The 18,421-nt window shown below is 40.2% G+C and overlaps 1 protein-coding gene across 1 annotated transcript in view; it reads left to right on the plus strand.

Annotated features, from left to right (window-relative positions):
• The window catches only part of DNAH5 (dynein axonemal heavy chain 5), a 209,979-nt gene extending 191,774 nt beyond the window's left edge, over positions 1-18,205 (plus strand). The window contains exons 76-80 of the mRNA XM_067467539.1: positions 433-648; positions 4,723-4,935; positions 6,465-6,617; positions 7,430-7,661; positions 17,817-18,205. Coding sequence (XP_067323640.1) covers positions 433-648; positions 4,723-4,935; positions 6,465-6,617; positions 7,430-7,661; positions 17,817-17,968 — 966 coding nt within the window. The 3' untranslated portion in view covers positions 17,969-18,205. The remainder of the gene's footprint in view (positions 1-432; positions 649-4,722; positions 4,936-6,464; positions 6,618-7,429; positions 7,662-17,816) is intronic.
• Positions 18,206-18,421: the final 216 nt, after the last annotated feature.

Raw genomic sequence — 18,421 nt, forward strand, 5'->3', positions numbered from 1 at the left:
CCAAAACGCATTGAACAGCTCTTCATTTTTGTGGTTCCAAGACCTCATTCTTCTTCTTTCCGTGTGATTTCTGCCTCTGATTTCAATTTTTCTGTTAAAGAAGAAATGCCCAGGAGCACATCTACATCAATAGCTGGGTATTACCTATAGCAACAAGATCTTTAACCCACACTGTTTTGAATTCTTCTTTTGTACTCCCATACACTATTTCTTGTATTATTTTCTAAAATGTCTCGGTGTGAAGGCTTTCATCAATAACATATGAACATTCAGAGGTTTTGTTGGCAAAAGGGCTTTTATATTTCAGGGTGATGTTTTGGTACTTTTGGGAAAAAAATCCAAGGACATTCTATTTCAAGTCATTTTAATCACCAGTACTAGGAAAAACTTTTCTAAAGTGCTGTATTGCATCTTCATGTTTCCCTTGTGTAGGGTCTGCCTGCTTATGATACACCAGAGGTATTTGGTCTGCATCCCAATGCAGACATAACTTACCAGAGCAAACTTGCAAAAGATGTGCTAGACACCATTCTGAGCATTCAACCAAAAGACAGTTCCAGTGGAGGAGGAGAGACCCGAGAGGCTGTGGTTGCTAGACTGGCTGATGACATGCTGGAGAAGCTTCCTGCAGACTATGTACCTTTTGAGGTAAGTTCCTGAATTCCTTGCAACAGAAGAAATTGGGTTGCACTTGATTTCCTAGAGGAAACAGAGGAGAGACACTGATTCAATTAACACTTGGGAAGTCAACATTTCTGAATGTCTCACTGATTCATGGATGCCAAAACCAAACAGGCAGTCCAAGTGTTAGACTTATAGTTAAGAATGGGTGAGACAAGAGGAAGTGAGAGACGTCTACTCCTAGGAAGGGAAATTTAGCAACAAACTAAATTTTTCAAAATTGAACTATCACAGGGATAGAAAGTGAGATGAAATCTTCTGAACAGGGGCACAGACAGGAAAAAAAACATCACAGGGTTTTTAAAATAATAATAATAGTAATAATAATAATAATAATAACAACAACAACAACAACAATAATCTATATAAATAAAAATGTAATGTTTGTCTGTGGGATTAACAGAACTCAAAAACTACTGGACAAATTGACACCAAATTTGGACACAAGACACCTAACAACCCAATGTATGTCCTTCACTCAAAAAGAATTGATTTTGTCATTTGGAAGTTGTAGTTGCTGGGATTTATAGTTCACCTCCAAAGAAAGAATATTCTGAATTCCATCAACGATGGAATGGAACCAAACTTGGCCCACAGAACTTCCATGACGAACAAAAAATACTGGAAAGGTTTGTTGGGCATTGACCTTGAGTTTGGGAGTTGTAGTTCACCTACATCCAGAGAGCATTGTGGACTGAAACAATGATGGATCTGGACCAAACTCTACACAAATACTCAATATGCCCAAATGTGAACACTGGTGGAGTTTGGGGAAAATAGAATCTTGACATTTGGGAGTTGTAGTTCCTGGGATTTGTAGTTCACCTACAATCACAAAGCATTCTGAACCCCACCAATGAACCTCCCACACAGAACCCCCATGACCACCAGAGTGGGCCACAGCAACGTGTGGCAGGGGACAGCTAGCAATAATAATAATAATAATAATAATAATAATAATAATAATAATAACAGAGAATGAACACGTTGAGCTACTCTGAGACTTCCGAATTCAGACAGACAGAGTTTTGGAGCACAATACTCCTGACCTCACAATCTTGTTAAAAAAAAACAAAGCATGGATTGTCGATGTTGCAATCCCAGGTGACAGCAGGATTGTAGAGAAACAATTGGAAAAGCTGACACGATATGAGGATTTAAAGATTGAACTGCAAAGACTCTGGCACAAGCCAATAAAGGTGATCCCAGTGGTGATTGGCACACTGGGTGCAGTGTCCAAAGACCTTGGCCTGCACTTAAATACAATTGGCACTGACAAAATTACCATCTGTCAGCTGCAGAAGGCCACCTTACTGGGATCTGCACGCATTATTCGCCGATACATCACACAGTCCTAGACACTTGGGAAGTGTCTGACGTGTGATCCACTACAACAGCCAGCAGAGTGTCTTCTGTGGACTCATCTTGTTGTCTTTCAACGGGACTCAGAGCGGATTACAATACACAAATAAGGCAAACATTCAGTGCTTGTTTACACTACAGTAAACAATGACATACAACACAGACAAAGGTAAAGGCCTTCCCCTTTTTTCCATCTCTGGCTTCTGAAGGTAATACTCTACTTTGGCCATGGGGAGGTGATCTTATTCAATTTTTCCATGCCAAGGAGCCTATGCTTCCCTATAGTATCCAAAGCTTGTGTGTGTGTGTGTATGGTTAATTACACATAAAAATATACTTGTTCCAACTTAAATACAAATTCAACAAGAACAAATTCAACAAGAACTTATCTTGTTCATAACTTAGGAACTTCCTATGAAAACAAAAGCAAAATGGAAAAAAAGTTCAATTTTCGGTTTGAGAAATATGCATTTTTTGATTGTGTGACATTCGATTTGAATGGTAAATTGCTCCCAATAGAAATTTCAAAGACAGGAAATACATGTATGGAAATTTGAGCAACTGCAGTTTTTGCCCTAAGCTGATCAGTATGTCTTCAGCTTTCCTCAAGAGAACTGTGGAAACACAGACAACCTCCAATTCCCTAAAATAGGGGTTGGAATGTTGGAGCTTTCCAGATGTTGTTGGAGGTAACTTCCAGGGTTCTTCACCACTGGCTTTGCTACCCAGAGTTGTCTGTGTGTGCCTTTATGTCACCTGCCAGCTTATGGCATCATGAATTTCAAATGTTTTCTCCAGAAAGGAATGTCATAGGTGGTTTTGCCAGTCCCTTCCTCTGAAATATGGCTCAAAGCAGCTGGTATTCATTGGAGGCCTCCCATCCAAGTACTAATCTGAATCTGAGCCTGCTTAGCTGCCATCAGATGGGATCTGATGTCTTTGGGGTATTTAGGACTCCTGGGAGTTACAGACAATCAATATCTGGCAGGCTATGTGCTTCTCATCTCTGCTGTAACAACAACAACAACAACAACAACAACAACAACAACAACAACAATTTATTTATAGACCACCCTCTCTCCCCAAGGGGACTCAGGGTGGTTTACATACAAAAAGGGGACTCAGTGTGGTTTAGACACAAAAATTCAATGACCTATGCAAATACAAACATCTCAGAAATAATACACAATAATACAAAATAATAACCATAACCTTATGATAAAAGAGAACATCAACATGAAAAACAAAATACAAATAAGCATAATTATACTGATAACATAATTGAGACATAAACCCTGAGAGAATGATTAGAAAACATAAAAATGGCTGGCATGATTGTTCTTTCTCGTGTACCTTAGCAGCAATGGAATACAAATAACGTAGCCAGCGTTCCGATGGAATTAAAAGTGTCCTAATCTTCCTCCTCTAAAGGAGTAAACACAACGTATACATCTTCAGTCATCTGTAGATACACACACATACATGCACCTTGTCCAAATCAGAGGCAATAAGTGTATCCCTCAGTATTCATAGATATTGTGACAAACTTCTTTTATGCACTTCTTAGTCTTTCCAGAGAAAGCAAAAATACATCATTCAGCTCTATTTATTTTATTTATTTATTTATTTGCTGCATTTGTTAACCACCGCTCTCAGCCCTAGGGCGACTCGCGGCAGTGTACAACATATAAAAAACATATTTCACAATAAACTACAACGACAAAAAACAACATATCACTAATACACTATCATCTAATTACACTGAAATAATCCGCTTCGTCCTATCATAGAATCATAACCAATCTCGTAGTCTATATTCCGTTCCAGTTGTCATTTCCAGTTACTGTAGCATTTAGTTAAATGCCTTCTCGAATAGCCATGTCTTCAGGCTCTTCCGGAAGGACATAAGGGAGGGCGCCTGTCTGATGTCTACAGGGAGGGTGTTCCACAGCCGGGGGGCCACCACTGAGAAGCCCTATCCCTCGTCCCCGCCAGGCGTGCCTGTGAGGCAGGCGGGATCGAGAGAAGGGCCTCCCCAGACGATCTCAAGGTCCTCGTGGGCTCATAGGCCGAGATGCGGCCCAAAAGGTATTTTGGGCCGGAACCGTTTAGGGCTTTGTAGGATAGCACCAGCACCTTAAATTGGGCCCGGTAGCAGATCGGCAGCCAGTGGAGCTGGAACAACAAGGGCGTTGTATGCTCCCTGCGTCCTGCTCCTGTTAGTAACATGGCTGCCGCGCGCTGGACTAGCTGAAGCTTCCGGGCCGTCTTCAAGGGCAGCCCCACGTAGAGAGCGTTGCAGTAGTCAAGGCGGGATGTGACCAGAGCGTGTACCACCGTGGCCAAGTCAGACTTCCCAAGGTACGGGCGCAGCTGGCGCACGAGCCTAAGCTGTGCAAATGCTCCCCTGGTCACCGCTGAAACTTGGGGATCCAGGCTCAACGATGAATCCAGGGTCACACCCAAGCTGCGAACCTGCGCCTTCAAGGGGAGTGCGACCCCATCCAGCACAGGCTGTAACCCTATACAAGCTCCACCTGTCTTTTCCATTTGAACAACTGTATCTTCTCAGCCTCTTTCTGCCTGATAGAACTTTATGTAAGTTTATCAGTCTAGGAGTTTACAGGGCCTGGTAATCTGCAGTTCCTTATATTAATACATTTTCTTTTCTTATGTCAGGTAAAGGAGAGGCTTCAGCAGATGGGGCCATTTCAGCCCATGAACATCTTCCTGCGACAGGAAATCGATAGAATGCAGAGGATTATTGCTCTGGTTCGAAACACTTTGACAGATCTAAAGCTTGCCATTGATGGGACTATCATCATGAGTGAGAACTTGAGAGATGCTTTGGATTGTATGTATGATGCAAGAATTCCTGAGCGTTGGAAAAAGGTTGGCACTGTTTCTTTCATGGGTGGTGGAGGTAGAATACTAGTACCAATTTAACAGTACTTTACACTACATGTCTGGCATTCGGCATTTGTGTGTCTTGAAATATCTTATAGCTGTCAAAATTTCAGATACACACAAACACCTCTGACAGTGATCCTTTATAATTGAAAGCAAGTTCTTTCCCACTATCTGAATGTCACTGTTGCATTTCATACTACTCTGATAACATTTGTTGTTTCTAGACCATATAGAAATATGTAAGTTGTAACTGTTTTCTTACACAATTCCTGGCTAATATGGGAAACTATTGGGAATTAAGACAAGTGGCAGTCATCTTATGAATAAACTGATTCACTTAATCCACCAGCAATGTTTTCTTAGTGTAGCTTAAGTCTATATGTAATTGAGGTCCACCATGTATTAAATTGCTTCAGAAGAGAGATGGAGGTTCACAGGAATTTATGTTTCTACTAGCCATCCCCTGCCACGCATTGTTGTGGCCCAGTCTGTGTATATGTTTGTGTGTGTGTGTGTATGTGTATGTGTATGTATATGTGTGTGTTTGTGGCTTTGCGCATTCATTGCAATGTATCTTTTTGTTTTTTGGCTTTTTGAGTCTCTTCTGCTGTGTTTGTCAGTGTTTTTAGTCACTTGTTGGGAAGTTTGCCCCAATTCTTTCATTGGTGGGTTTCAGAATGCTCTTTGATTGTAGGTGAACTATAAATCCCAGTAACTACAACTCCCAAATGTCAAGGTCTATTTCCCCCAAACACCATCTGTGTTCATATTTGAGCATTTTGAGTATTCATGCCAAGTTTGGTCCAGATCCATCATTGTTTGAGTCTGCAGTGCTCTCTGGATGTAGGTGAACTACATCTCCCAAACTCAAGGTCAATACCCACCAAACCCTTCTAGTGTTTTCTGTTGATCATGGGAGTTCTGTGTGCCACGTTTGGTTCAATGCCATAATTGGTGGAGTTCAGAATGCTCTTTGATTGTAGGTGAACTATAAATCCCAGCAACTCCAACTACAACCGTATCCAGCCCCCAGGCCTTAGTTTGGGGACCCCTGGCTTAAATGTTAGCCAGTGTGATTGTGATCCAAATTGACTCAAAACACTGGCAATTGTTTTGTTCCAAATATCTCCAATTTTTCTTAAGGTGGCATAGAGGCATTTGCACCACATTTTGAGGTTAACTGGGTCATATTAAGCTATTTTTAAAACAGGACGAAATTAGTAAGGGGCATCTGGTAATTTCAGATGTCATAAAAAGATCTTTCTTGGACCTGACATGGTTGAGGAAACAAAATTTAATAAAAACATCCTCACTGCAAAAGGCTATTTGGAGGCTAAATATTGATTTGAAGCTGGGGCAGGGTTTCTGGTGGAGATGTAAATGCCAACGATGGAGTTAAAATACGTTCTGGTTCAGAAGACTGGGTACCCATGTATAACATTTTGAGGCATTGCATTAAATTCAAAGTTGAGTTCTTTACATCATTAAGAAAAATATATTTATGTTTCTAGGCCTCTTGGGCTTCTAGCACTCTTGGATTCTGGTTTACTGAGCTTCTTGAGAGGAACCGGCAATTTCACTGTTGGATTTTTGAAGGGCGGCCAAACTGCTTTTGGATGACAGGGTTCTTCAACCCTCAAGGATTTTTGACTGCAATGAGACAGGTTAAAGACTACTTTTTAAATATTGCTATGTAGAGATAGTAGAGAAGATAGCATCTGTTCATGTTTGCTACAAATTTGAGTGGCCCTTGCCATCTTGAGACAGTTCAAGTTCTGTGTGATCTAGCTCTGACTTTGGTATTCACACTACTAATACTGTTTTTTTTCTTTGTAACTTAGGACAGAAAATTTCTGTCTTGAGTCTTCTTTTTCTCTGGTAGAGGATTAGGGAGAGTTAGCCCTGTTAATTTTGTTTATTTAAAATTGTCCATTTTATTCAGGGATTTCACTCTACTTATCAAGAGTTTTTCAGTGTGAAGCTTACTTTTTGAAGGTTCCCAGAATAATTAACGATTGTTCAGGGAATTAAAATAAATTGTAAAATTCTGTCTTATTCTCCCCCTTGACTTTCACAGTCAGAAGCCGTTTAATGAGCTATTATCTGAGTGGAAGGCTTGGTCTTGAACTACCTATAGAAACTGTCACCTTTACTGAGCTTTTATCTTACTTTCCTGAAATACTTCCATGTAGTCTACCCTTATCTCTTAATCTCAATCTGAGAAAATTATTTGATCCACTTACGTATACAGTATCCTTCCTCTTCTGCCTCTTCTTTCTCCTCTTTCTTGTGGCAAAATGTGGGAAATATGGTGAGAAATCTAGTGAGAAACGTCAGAGGCTACCAAGAAAGCAAGAAAAAGTTGTAACAGCAATTGTTCTCCTTGCAGTAATTATGGAACTAGAGAAGTAATGGCATGGCTCTTCGCATGTTGAAATTCCAGTTGACAAAACTTATCTCATGTATTGCTTCACAGGAGATAACTCGAGCGAACAAGGGATGGGCGTTGGACAGTGTAGTTCTGTGTAATGAGGTAACCAAGTGGATGAAAGATGACATCACAATTCCTCCTTCTGAAGGCGTCTATGTATATGGCCTCTACCTGGAAGGAGCTGGCTGGGATAAAAGAAACATGAAACTCATAGAGTCGAAGCCTAAGGTGCTTTTTGAACCAATGCCTGTGATAAGAATATATGCAGAAAACAACAGTAAGTATTGAGCATATTGTGATTATGATGTATTTGTTGACCTACTGACATCCTGTAACTATTCCCCTTTAGTTGTTATGATGGTGTTTGCACAGAGCCTCATTGTAATATGTTTACAATGCGATGGAGCTATCATGTAGCTGCTGTTGTCAACCTATGAGGACCAGGCTAGATGCTGCCATGACTGCAGTGCATCCAACTGAAATGCCTTTTCTGTGATAGTGATCTACACAGGAGATGTGTAATGAATCCTGGGCTCCTGTCACTCACCTTTTTCCCTTCCACATAAAGTCCCTCCCTCAACCGAGTACTTGGGCCTCAAAGTGACCCTATGTGGGCCAATGAATGTGTTTTTCTGCGGTTTCATTGTGGTGTGACAATGAAGTCTTTTCATCCCCAAATGATACCAAATATAAGAGAGAAACTAGGGAGGATTTTTCCATGTCTACAGAAATATGTATTACTGTACAAATTATTTTTCCTTCATGGATACTTTCAGTTCCCGGCAGCCTGAAGTTTGGGCATTCCAGTTCTGTTGCAAATCTCAGTAGAAATCCATAACTTCAGTAGGGATAGCTGAAGGGAAAAAAGGCAAGTCAGTGCCTTGAATTGTCAGTTAAGAAAAGAAAGATACTTCGCAGTGAAATAAGTTTAAAACCAGTCTGGTGGAAGTAAAAGCCATACTGAAAGTTATATTGGAAATTGTTTAACTAAAGTCAACTGTAACAACATTTAAAGGATTACAGAATAACCATCAAATGGTGAACACCTGTGAATCCTTAAATAAATATTTCCTTTACCTCAGAAGAAGGCAGCTGAAGATATTGGAAGAAAGGATTCTGGTTGGGGTAACGAGTTACTCTTTTAAAAAAGTGCCTCAAGTAAAAGACCATTTTAAAAGTCAAGTCTCAGCTACATGCACCACCTTGCCCTGGAGATGTATGTATGTATGTGTGTGTGTGTATATATATATATATATATATATATATATATATATATATATATATATATATATATATATATATAATTTGTTTGTCATATTTTACACATAACCTCTTTTGGAGTAGAACACAATATGCTAAGAAAGGAAGCCTCACTGGGATGGGAGTGGAACTGAAGTTTACTACCCACCCAGTGCTCTGGTTTCAATGTAGGTCCAGTGGGACCTTCCTAGTCAATTAGGACCACAAGGTAAAAAAGAACTCCTGTATCTTTAATGGTTGTGCAGAAAAGAGAATTTCAGGACATGTAAGCATGTTGTTGTTGTATGTGTCATTTATGGTGACCATAAGGTGAACCTATCACATGAGTTTCTGGGGCTGAATATGTGTGATTCGCCCAAGATTATCCACTGGGTTTCCATGGTTAAATGAAGAATTGAATCCTGGTCTTCTGAGTCATTGTCCGATGTTCAGACCACTACACCATTCGAGGTACAGAAGCCCTAGTCAGCTAAATATAGCTAATGGACATCACTTATAAAACCTGAGGCTATACTGCTTGGATATATTTCAATTAAGATGAGTCATGTTGATCATAGAAGAACATTAATTTAGATGGATATGATCAATACTGTATGGCATCTTGTCCATTGTGCCATCTTGTTCATTGTTACATGCACTTCTTCAACTAAATTTTATTTCTTTTTATTTTATATATTAGCTATTTGATTTATGGTAGTTAAATTTACACAATGTTATCACTTGTTTAATTAAATGGCTGGCTGACCTTCTTTTTGGCCAATAAGCTCAAGATATTACACATAGTTCTCACCCTTCCACACAGCAACCTTATGGAGTAAGTCAGAATGACAGTGACTGACCCAAAGGTCATTTAATGAGTTTCATAAATAGGGGAGGTTTGATCTGGATCTCCACGTCCTAGTCATTACTTTAATTATTACACAATGCTGCTGTTCTGTGGTCTCAAACATGTGTAACTGGGTAGAAGAATTCAGCCTAGTGTTAAAATACCCTAGCATACTTATTTATATTTAGGTTCACGTATTGCATGGGCAATGTATTCTGGGACCCTTTTTGTAATCTGAAACTATTTTTATTACCTGAAATGCACAGTGCCTTTTTTCCAGCTACAGCATACCACAGAGCTGCTCTGGAGAATCAAGAAAACCATAAAGAGGTATTTTCTCTAGGCCTCCATGACAAATGTCCATCCAGCAGATGTTCCAGAAGAAGTTGACTGTAGCACCGGAGACGTAGATAGAACACTTCCCTATGCATTTCTAGGACTTCCAGAGCAATTCTGTGTTTTTCCAAGTGTGTATAAATGAAACTACATTGAGTGAGCTTCCATAATAAGTGGGATTTCTGTGCATTTCAGATGGCACTTGTTTTTGTTAAAGTTGAAAATGAAAGGCTGTTGCAGAATAGGTAGACCTAATGACAACAAAAAAGTATTAAACAAGTTTAATTTTAATAGGCAAAGTGAAGTGCCTCATCTCCCTTTCAGAGTCTGAAAAAAGTTAGATTTTAGGAAAACAGTTACCAGAATTTCCTACCATCATGGCTGCCATCCATGTGAGTTGAGGGATCTGGAGGCTGCAGGCTTGTTTGATAGTCAGTAGGTGATCCGTCTTCCAGGAGCTTGGTTTGCATTGCCCTTTAGTTGCTTGAGATAGCATGCCTTTGCTTTTTTCCCAGGGTTGCTGCAGTCTTAACAGCACCCTGAAAGTTAATTATTAACAAAGGCTGGAAGCCAGCCTGCAAGCCTTTTGCAGCTATTGGTTTAAAAAGTGTCCTTTTGGTCTAGAGACCGCCCTTTTTCCTGGGGATGAGATCTCCATTTTGGAAAAGCCCACTTGCTTATTTTAGTATAGAAAAAGCCTCAGATGTGCTGGTGGCCAGCTAGGCAGCTCAGATAAGCCATTGTGAGTACAATTGAGATTGAGGATTGAGGTTACCCTCTCGCCTTAGAAACTGGTGCTGAGCTCAGATAGAGAAAGACCTGCTCTTTCTAAAGGACAGTAGCTCAGTGCTGGGACAAAGAATATCTCCGGATTTCTCTGTCATTGAGAAAGGCTCCATTACTTCATCTCCGAAACTAATCTTGAGCTTAGATAGGGGAAGACCTACTCTTTCTGAAAGATAACAGCTCAGGGATTTTTCTACCGTTGGGGATAAGTTAACTCGGTAACTGAAGGGAAAAAAATAACATCTATATGGTTTCCCAAATTGACTGTTTTGTTTGTAACTTCATCAATCTGTGCCAAGTCTGTAAAGGACTTTGAAAAATAAATGTTCTCTTGATGTTCAATTATGGACTGGCCTCAGTTGCTGAGAATTTGGAACTTCTAAGAAAGGCACCCACATTCGCCCAGATAAAGAGAGAAGCACATCTTCGTTTTAACTTCATCGTGTCTGGGTGTGACAGCACAGTAGGCTATGTGTTAGAATGAGAGGGGACTTGTGACTAAAAGTCCAAGAAAGCTATTACACCTTCCTCTGCTCTCAAGTTCTGGTTTACCAAACATCACTCCAGGTACATTACCCAATGCAGGCAGTCCTCAAGTTATGAACAAGATAGCTTCTGCAGGTTTATTCTTAAGTTGAATTTGTTTGTAAGTCGGAACAGGTACATTTTGTAAGTGTTACTCCAGCCAAATATATACATTTTTAGCTTTGGATAGTATAGGGAAAGGTAACACCGCTGTGGTGTTGGTTGTGCTGTCTGTACCCTTGTTCAGAAGATTTCACCTAATTTTCTGTCCATTTTCTATGATAATTGGATTTTGAAAAATTTGGCTTGTTGTAGAAACAAGGATTGGTGATAAAGTTTCACTTGAGACACCTTTCCCCCATATTAACTTTTTCAGGAATGAATTTCCCTTCTGAGGGGTAGATTTCTCTCATCGTCATTCTTAACCATGAGTCATTTGTAAGTTCAATGTTACAGGAACTGCCTTTAAATAGAATGTGGCTACAAATAATGAATGCCTACATTAATTGCAATGGCTGAGGCTTTCTGTAGAAGCCATAGTAAGATTTAGGAATATGAAGTGAAGATTAAAAAACTTTGTATCACTCCAATAGAAAATCAGAAAAAGGAAAGTCCAATTAGTTTTTTTCCACTACCATGAGTATTATAACCACTCCTTGTTAAAAAAGAAAGAAATGTCAGCCAGCTTCAAACTTTTTGCTCTTGGAAGAGTGCAAAGTTTTGGCAAGTGCTGGGGAGGCTGCAAGTTGTAACGGGGTACGCTGGTGCTCATGTTGACAGCTGAACGTGTGGAGTTTGGATTTGCTTGAGTAAACAAGTCAAAAGATTGAAAGAGCAACTTGAGAAGTGAAAAGTAGGACCTCTGGGGTCCACAAAGGCGGGAAGCAGCTGTCAAATTGGATTGCGGGCTGGAGAGACGGACACCTAAAGGCCGGCCTGTTCTGCTTTGTGGCGTTCAGCATGTGCTGTTCTCTGAAAGCAGTCAGCCTTGTTTAAGAAATAAAATCCCCCATGAAATAAACATAAAAGCCGTGAAGGGCAAAAATCTCCTGGCCCATAATCCTGCTTTCATTTTATTTTTGGCTCAGTCAGTTTTATGGTTGAAGCTGCTTGCTTAGTTGAGAATCCCATTATGAGAGGAAAACAAGAGAATGGTCTGTCATACATGTCCTTCAGGTAGGTGAGATGTCATTGCAGGTGCATGCCTGTTGCAGGTATTGCTGGGTTTTTTTTTTACTTGGATTCTTCTGTTGGAGAATGGCTGTTTGTTTTCAGAAGCAGTTCCAAGACACCCCCTCCCCCAATGGTTATACTGATGGGCAAATCCTAAAGGACTTCATCACTAGGGTTGTGCACATATTGGGTTGGCCTGGAATTGATTCAGAAAATTTGGTGATCCGGTTACTAAATCCCCCAAAACAGGAAGGCATGTGTGTGTGTGTGGAGGGGGGGGGGCAGAAGGCTGGCTGGAACAAATCAACAGCAGCTGGATCTTTTTGGCTACTGGAGCCGATGGAGTTATGCACTCTACCAGAAGCAGAGGCCAGCCACAGGGGATCCTGGAGATATGAGATTTGTACCTGATGCAGCATCTCACTTCTTCCCTAGCCAGAGTCCTCCATTTCTTCTGGAAAACTTCCCTAGGTCCCTTCTCCAGAGAGGGCACTGTTGGGAACTCACTTTCCCAGCAGCACTTGCACGGGGCGAGCACTGAAAAGCCTTTGAGCTCCTCCCGGGGCATGATGGGAGTTGAACTTTCTCTCTCTCTGTTTCTCAGCCAATAAAAGGCCTGGTTGTGTCCATCCTCTGATTGGTTGAGAATGGGCACAACTGGTGGCAATTCCCAGAACCCTCTCTTGTGGTTTGTATTATTTTTTAAAAAAATGTTATGATAAAGACTTAAAATAATTCCAAAAAATCACCAGACCAGTGAATGGTTATGAAACTTGGCAGGCCTACACTCATAAGTGTGATCTACAACTGAGGTAGGGTTCATGCAGATAGGACTAAAATTACTGAGAAATGAATCTCTACAGTTTCTCCATTGTAGCAAATGGGCCAAATCTCCCCCGAACAAAAATGGCACCCTCCCCCCCAATTTCAGTAATTTCCCAGTAAACAGAATGAGAGGTTAGCTGAAAACAAAACTTAAAATGGCATACTTTTGTGCCAAATTGCACAACCCAATTCATCACATGTAATAAAATCAGCATTTCTACACATTTAAGAAATGGTTATTGATGGAGCCCCTCACATGTCTCCTGTGTGATGAAAAAGCAAACATAATTAGAAAAGAAAGAGGGAAACCATGTGATGGGGGTAGGAAAATCATTCATTTAATTTCCAAATGTAGTATTGCGAAGCTTAAAAGGAAAACAACAATCTCAATCTTATCCCATGGGATGAAGTCCCAAGATGTAGTCCAGAAAAAGTGACATTCCCTCATTTTGATTTTGCCTCACCTCCCCTCCCCAAGAGTGAATGTGAGTCATATAAGCAAAAGTAAAGAAAGATGTGTGTTGTACATGTTTATGTGCCTTCAGGCCACCTCTTGACTTATGCCAACCCCATGATTTTCATAGACTGTCCTAGGCAATACTCAAGGGTGGTTTTACCAGTTCCTTCCTCTGAAATGTAGCCTACAGCTCCTAGTATTTGCTGGCAGTCTCGCATCAAAATCATATGGGATATATTTCAAATACATTCTATACACATAGCTTGAAGGTCATTTTGTACAATAATGTATAATATTTTTATGCTTGAAACAAAGTTTGTGTACATTGACTCATCAGAAAGCAAAGATGTCACTGTCTCAGTTACCCATGTGAACAATTTGAGGTTTTGGGGTGTGAAGGAGGGTAAAATTACTGCCACCTAATCTCTGAGGAAAGCTGGGCAATGATCAATATCAGCTTATGAGCTGGTTTATAAAGGGTCTATTATTTACAGAAGTATTAATAGCGTAGCGTTTCCTGTCCCTGGTTTGGTTTTACTTCTTATGCAGGCTATTTGACTTAAGAGAAACTGTATCAGGCAAGGCTTGAGGAGAACAGTAACAATTTTATTGGAACAAGCAAGGTATAACAGATTTGATTGTTTCTTCACAAGAGGCACGATTCTTGACTGGTTACATTAGTAAGGTTTCATGAGTAACTTTAGGTACAGACTTTAAGAGGTTTCTATAAGCAGATGCATTTTTCCTGGACAACTGTCCCAACAAAACAAATAAGCCAAAAGGCCTATTCAACAGAATTGGCTCCCAGCCAAACCTTGATTCTTAACCCCGAATCAATAACCCCCTGTAGTTTTATCACTACTGGGTCCTTTCCTGTAACCCCTTTGGTCACAAATTAATTCCCTGTATCTCCACCCAGATATTCAGTCTTCCCTGTAGCTCACCGGCTTACAGACTGCCACTTTCAAACAGCTGCCCTGTGAAGTGACAGTTGGCTCTGCCCCCATTGCTGTGGCAACTCAGCTCAGGCTAAATCAGCCACATCTCTAACAAAATATAATCCTACATACTTACCATTTATCAACCACTGTTCAAACAACACATAACCATATGAATAAAAATTATACATCGTCACATGGGGTATTTTGGAGTTCAGAATTCTGGATAAGGGATGTTCAAACTATATATATTTTAAAATTCTTTTTATTAACTGCTACTCCCCCCCCTCCTCACACATACTATGTAGTAAGTGATGAAGAATTATGAGAGCTGCACTCCCAAAATAATAGGAGCTACATGACAATCCCCACTCTAGGCCAATCTCACATATACATCTTGAAATCAATGGAAAAAAACCATATTCCTGGGTCAATATGAACACTGTGCTTTACCTCTTATTACAAAGGAACAATCCTCTTCACTGAGCAGAGTGCAAAAAAAGCAAGAGCTTATTCTGTCCTGGGAGAACCTAAAAGAAGCATTATCTCCCCTTACTCTTCTTTCCATGATGCCACTTCTGGCTTTTTAAAATATTTGGGCAGGGAAATGGCAGTTGGCCTTCTGAGGCAATATTGGTGAACCTCAACTTCTTCATGGGCCATATCAAAATCCATAATCTTGGTTCCCAAACCTGCCCTTGATTTATACATGAATATCCACAGTAGGCATGGTAAGCTTGCTGAAGTCAGCTCTGGCAAATTCTACATACCTCAACTTAAATGTGTCTTAACTGGTCCAAGGTTGCATATTGGTTTTTGATGTGATCTTGAATTCAGCTGAATAGGTTTCATTAATTCTCAGACACACCGTGTCCTTGGTTTACAAGTCTACATAAGCAGTAGTTTTAAACACTTCCACTATACCTTTATTAGACTAATTTCACACCACAGTGGAAGGCGCATCATTTTATTCTGTCTATTTTACCTGGGGTCTGAACAAACATCATCCGCTTCCAATACCTAGGCCAGAGGTAAGTGTAAAACACGACAAACAAATGACACACACAAACACACACACACACAAATAACCAGGGCAATGAAGAGACTATAGCAGTGGTGCTGCGTGTAGCTGAGGCTTGACTTTTATAATTTTTTTTTTACTTGAGGCACTTCTTTTTCAAAGGAGTAACTCAAACCAGAATCCTTTCTTCCAATATCTTCAGCCGCCTTCTTCTGAGGTAAATTGTCTCCTCAATAAATGGACATGAGTCTTAATTATAAATAACTGATCTAGGAAATATTTATATAAGGATTCACAGGTGTACAACGTTTGATGGCTATTCTGTATTCCTTTAAATGTTGTTACAGTTGACTTTAGTTAAACAGTTTCCAATATAACTCTCTGTATATGTTGTGACTCAGCTGGAATCACAGAGTGATGGTATCAATGATTCTGATGGAGGTGATGAGATTCAGAGTCAGATTGAGGATGATGAGATTCAGATTCAGAGTCAGATGCAAAGCAAGGATGTTCCTGTGTTAGACAAGGAAGACCAGGACCAGGGGGCAGAAGTTCAGTTGTTTCCCACAGTAAGGGTTGACACTGGGAAAAGTGAAACTACTGAGAGTGAGAGCCAGGTGCTTGATGTAGGAAGGAAGGATGTAGGAAGGGAGGATAGTTTTCAGCCTGCTAATGAGGGATTTGACCTCGATGGGGCCAATGGTTTAGATAGAGCTGATCGCTTGGAACTGAAAGTGCGAAGGAGTGTCAGGATCGCCGGGAGGTGAGAGAGAGAGAGGCCCATGAGGCCCGAGGTCATAGGAACACCTTCATGTTGGCCCAAGAGTATTAAACAGGCTGTTTGAATGTGCCTCAGTGTCAGAGCAACTTCGCACTTCAACCAAGAGACTTTGGATTAATCTTGTTGCTTTTCATGCTCATGTTTCAGGACTTTGTCATGTTCTCATGGGACTTGGCCTTGTCTATGCCTTCACGGATCTTGTTTGCCTATGTTACCTTGGATAGATCTTTTAAAATATGCTTTGCTTTTTGAACTTTTTATCTTTTCTTTTAATAAAACTATAAAGACTACTGCTGGTGTGTTCTTTGGTGTCATAAGCAAGGTGGTTCTACTCTGAGATGCGATCGTATGGCTTTTACTTCCACCAGACTGGTTTTAAACTTATTTTACTGTGAAGTATCTTTCTTTTCTTAACTGACAATTCAAGGCTGACTTGCCTTTTTCTCCCTTCAGCTATCCCCACTGAAGTTATGGATTTCTACTGGGGTTTCTTTTCCCCTTAGTTCACGAGTTAATTACTAATTTGAACAAGTCCAATTGACTCTGAAATCATGCAGGTTTAAGACTTAAACCCCTGGGTTTGGTTTCTCCACACACCAGAACACAGCTTCCACTTTTGTCCACTGACTAAAAAGAAACTGACTCTTTTAAAATGGCTGCCCCTGCCAAGTGGCAGTTAGCTCCGCCCCTTTAGCTTCTCTAACTTGGATACATTCTAACAGCCGGTTCCGTCACTATGGCAATGCCTCTGCACAGGTGACATATCAGATGGCCTGCACCTATCATATCCCAACATCAATAAACACATTTAAAACAAACATTATAATCAGCTATTTCGTTACAGCAAGTAACCCCAATGATAGCAAGTTTACGTTTTGTTTCTGGAATTTTGGCTTTTTCCCCAGTGAAAGTGGAGGATGAAATTAACCAACTCATAATTCATAGACGTAAATAGGGTACTTCCAAACATAGTAGAGGCTCTCCCCTTCAGAGATTTCCTCTTCTCACAAGAGGAAAGAGATAGTGAAGTAGAGCAGGGCTTAGAATAGTGGTGGCTAGAGGTTCCCATGTGAACTGGGTAGTGAATTTGCTCCAGGTATTAATCTAGGCTTTAAAGGACCTCCTAAATAGGTCTAGCATCATAAATAGCTCCTTTAAAGCTTACCAAAATCCTGGCATGAATTCACCACCAAGATGGGAGCTACAGGCCACTATAAGCTTAGACTGTATCCTGTTTGTTAAGGTAGAAAACAAATGTTTAAGTTGGGCTTTAGGTGAGCTAGGCTTTAATATTTCTCATATCCAAGTTCAGGGCTTTTACCATATGTTATATGGTAAAAGCAAATATAAATACCATATGTTGTATGGTATAAATGCAAATATATCTCAATTGTTGTTCTCTGCTGTAAAATCTATTTTTAATTTTATTTGTGTTCTTTGAGAAGGTGCTCTGGTTGTTCATAGCTTTGTAACAATGGAGGATTTCCATTTCCCCCCTTCCCAGCCTTAAAAGATCCACGGCTGTACTCGTGTCCAATCTACAAGAAACCGGTTCGGACAGATCTGAATTACATTGCTGCGGTGGACCTTCGGACCACACAGTCTCCTGAACACTGGATATTGCGTGGAGTTGCTCTACTTTGTGATGTCAAATAAAGTTTAGAAAACATAGCCATGTTATTTTAGGGCTTTTAGAATAGATGCCTTCCGCTTTACAGTTTTCACCTCACCAAGAACTAGATAGGTGGCTAGTTACCAAAGTGTTTGGGGTGTGTTTAAAGAATCTGAAAAGTATCTCACTTTCTTGACTTTCTCTCAAAATTTTAACAGGCTAACAGCATGGAAAAACCAGAATTTTCAGGAATAGAAATTCATCTGTAGATAATTTTTTTTCTGATTGAATTGTGCTTTAAGTGATTCAGAATTGACAGGCAAACATTATTTGTCACTATGACCTTCCAGTGTGACAAATACTTGGCAATTTCTGTAAAGGGGAAAAAAATAGAGGGAAAAATGTAAAATAGCGTACCATCTTCCATACAAAATGTAGGGTTTCTCCTTGCAGATATGACAGTTAATTTTAATGACTGGATTACATATACTAATACA

The sequence above is a fragment of the Anolis sagrei genome, chromosome 4 (assembly GCF_037176765.1).
Source record: "Anolis sagrei isolate rAnoSag1 chromosome 4, rAnoSag1.mat, whole genome shotgun sequence".
NCBI lineage: Eukaryota > Metazoa > Chordata > Lepidosauria > Squamata > Dactyloidae > Anolis > Anolis sagrei.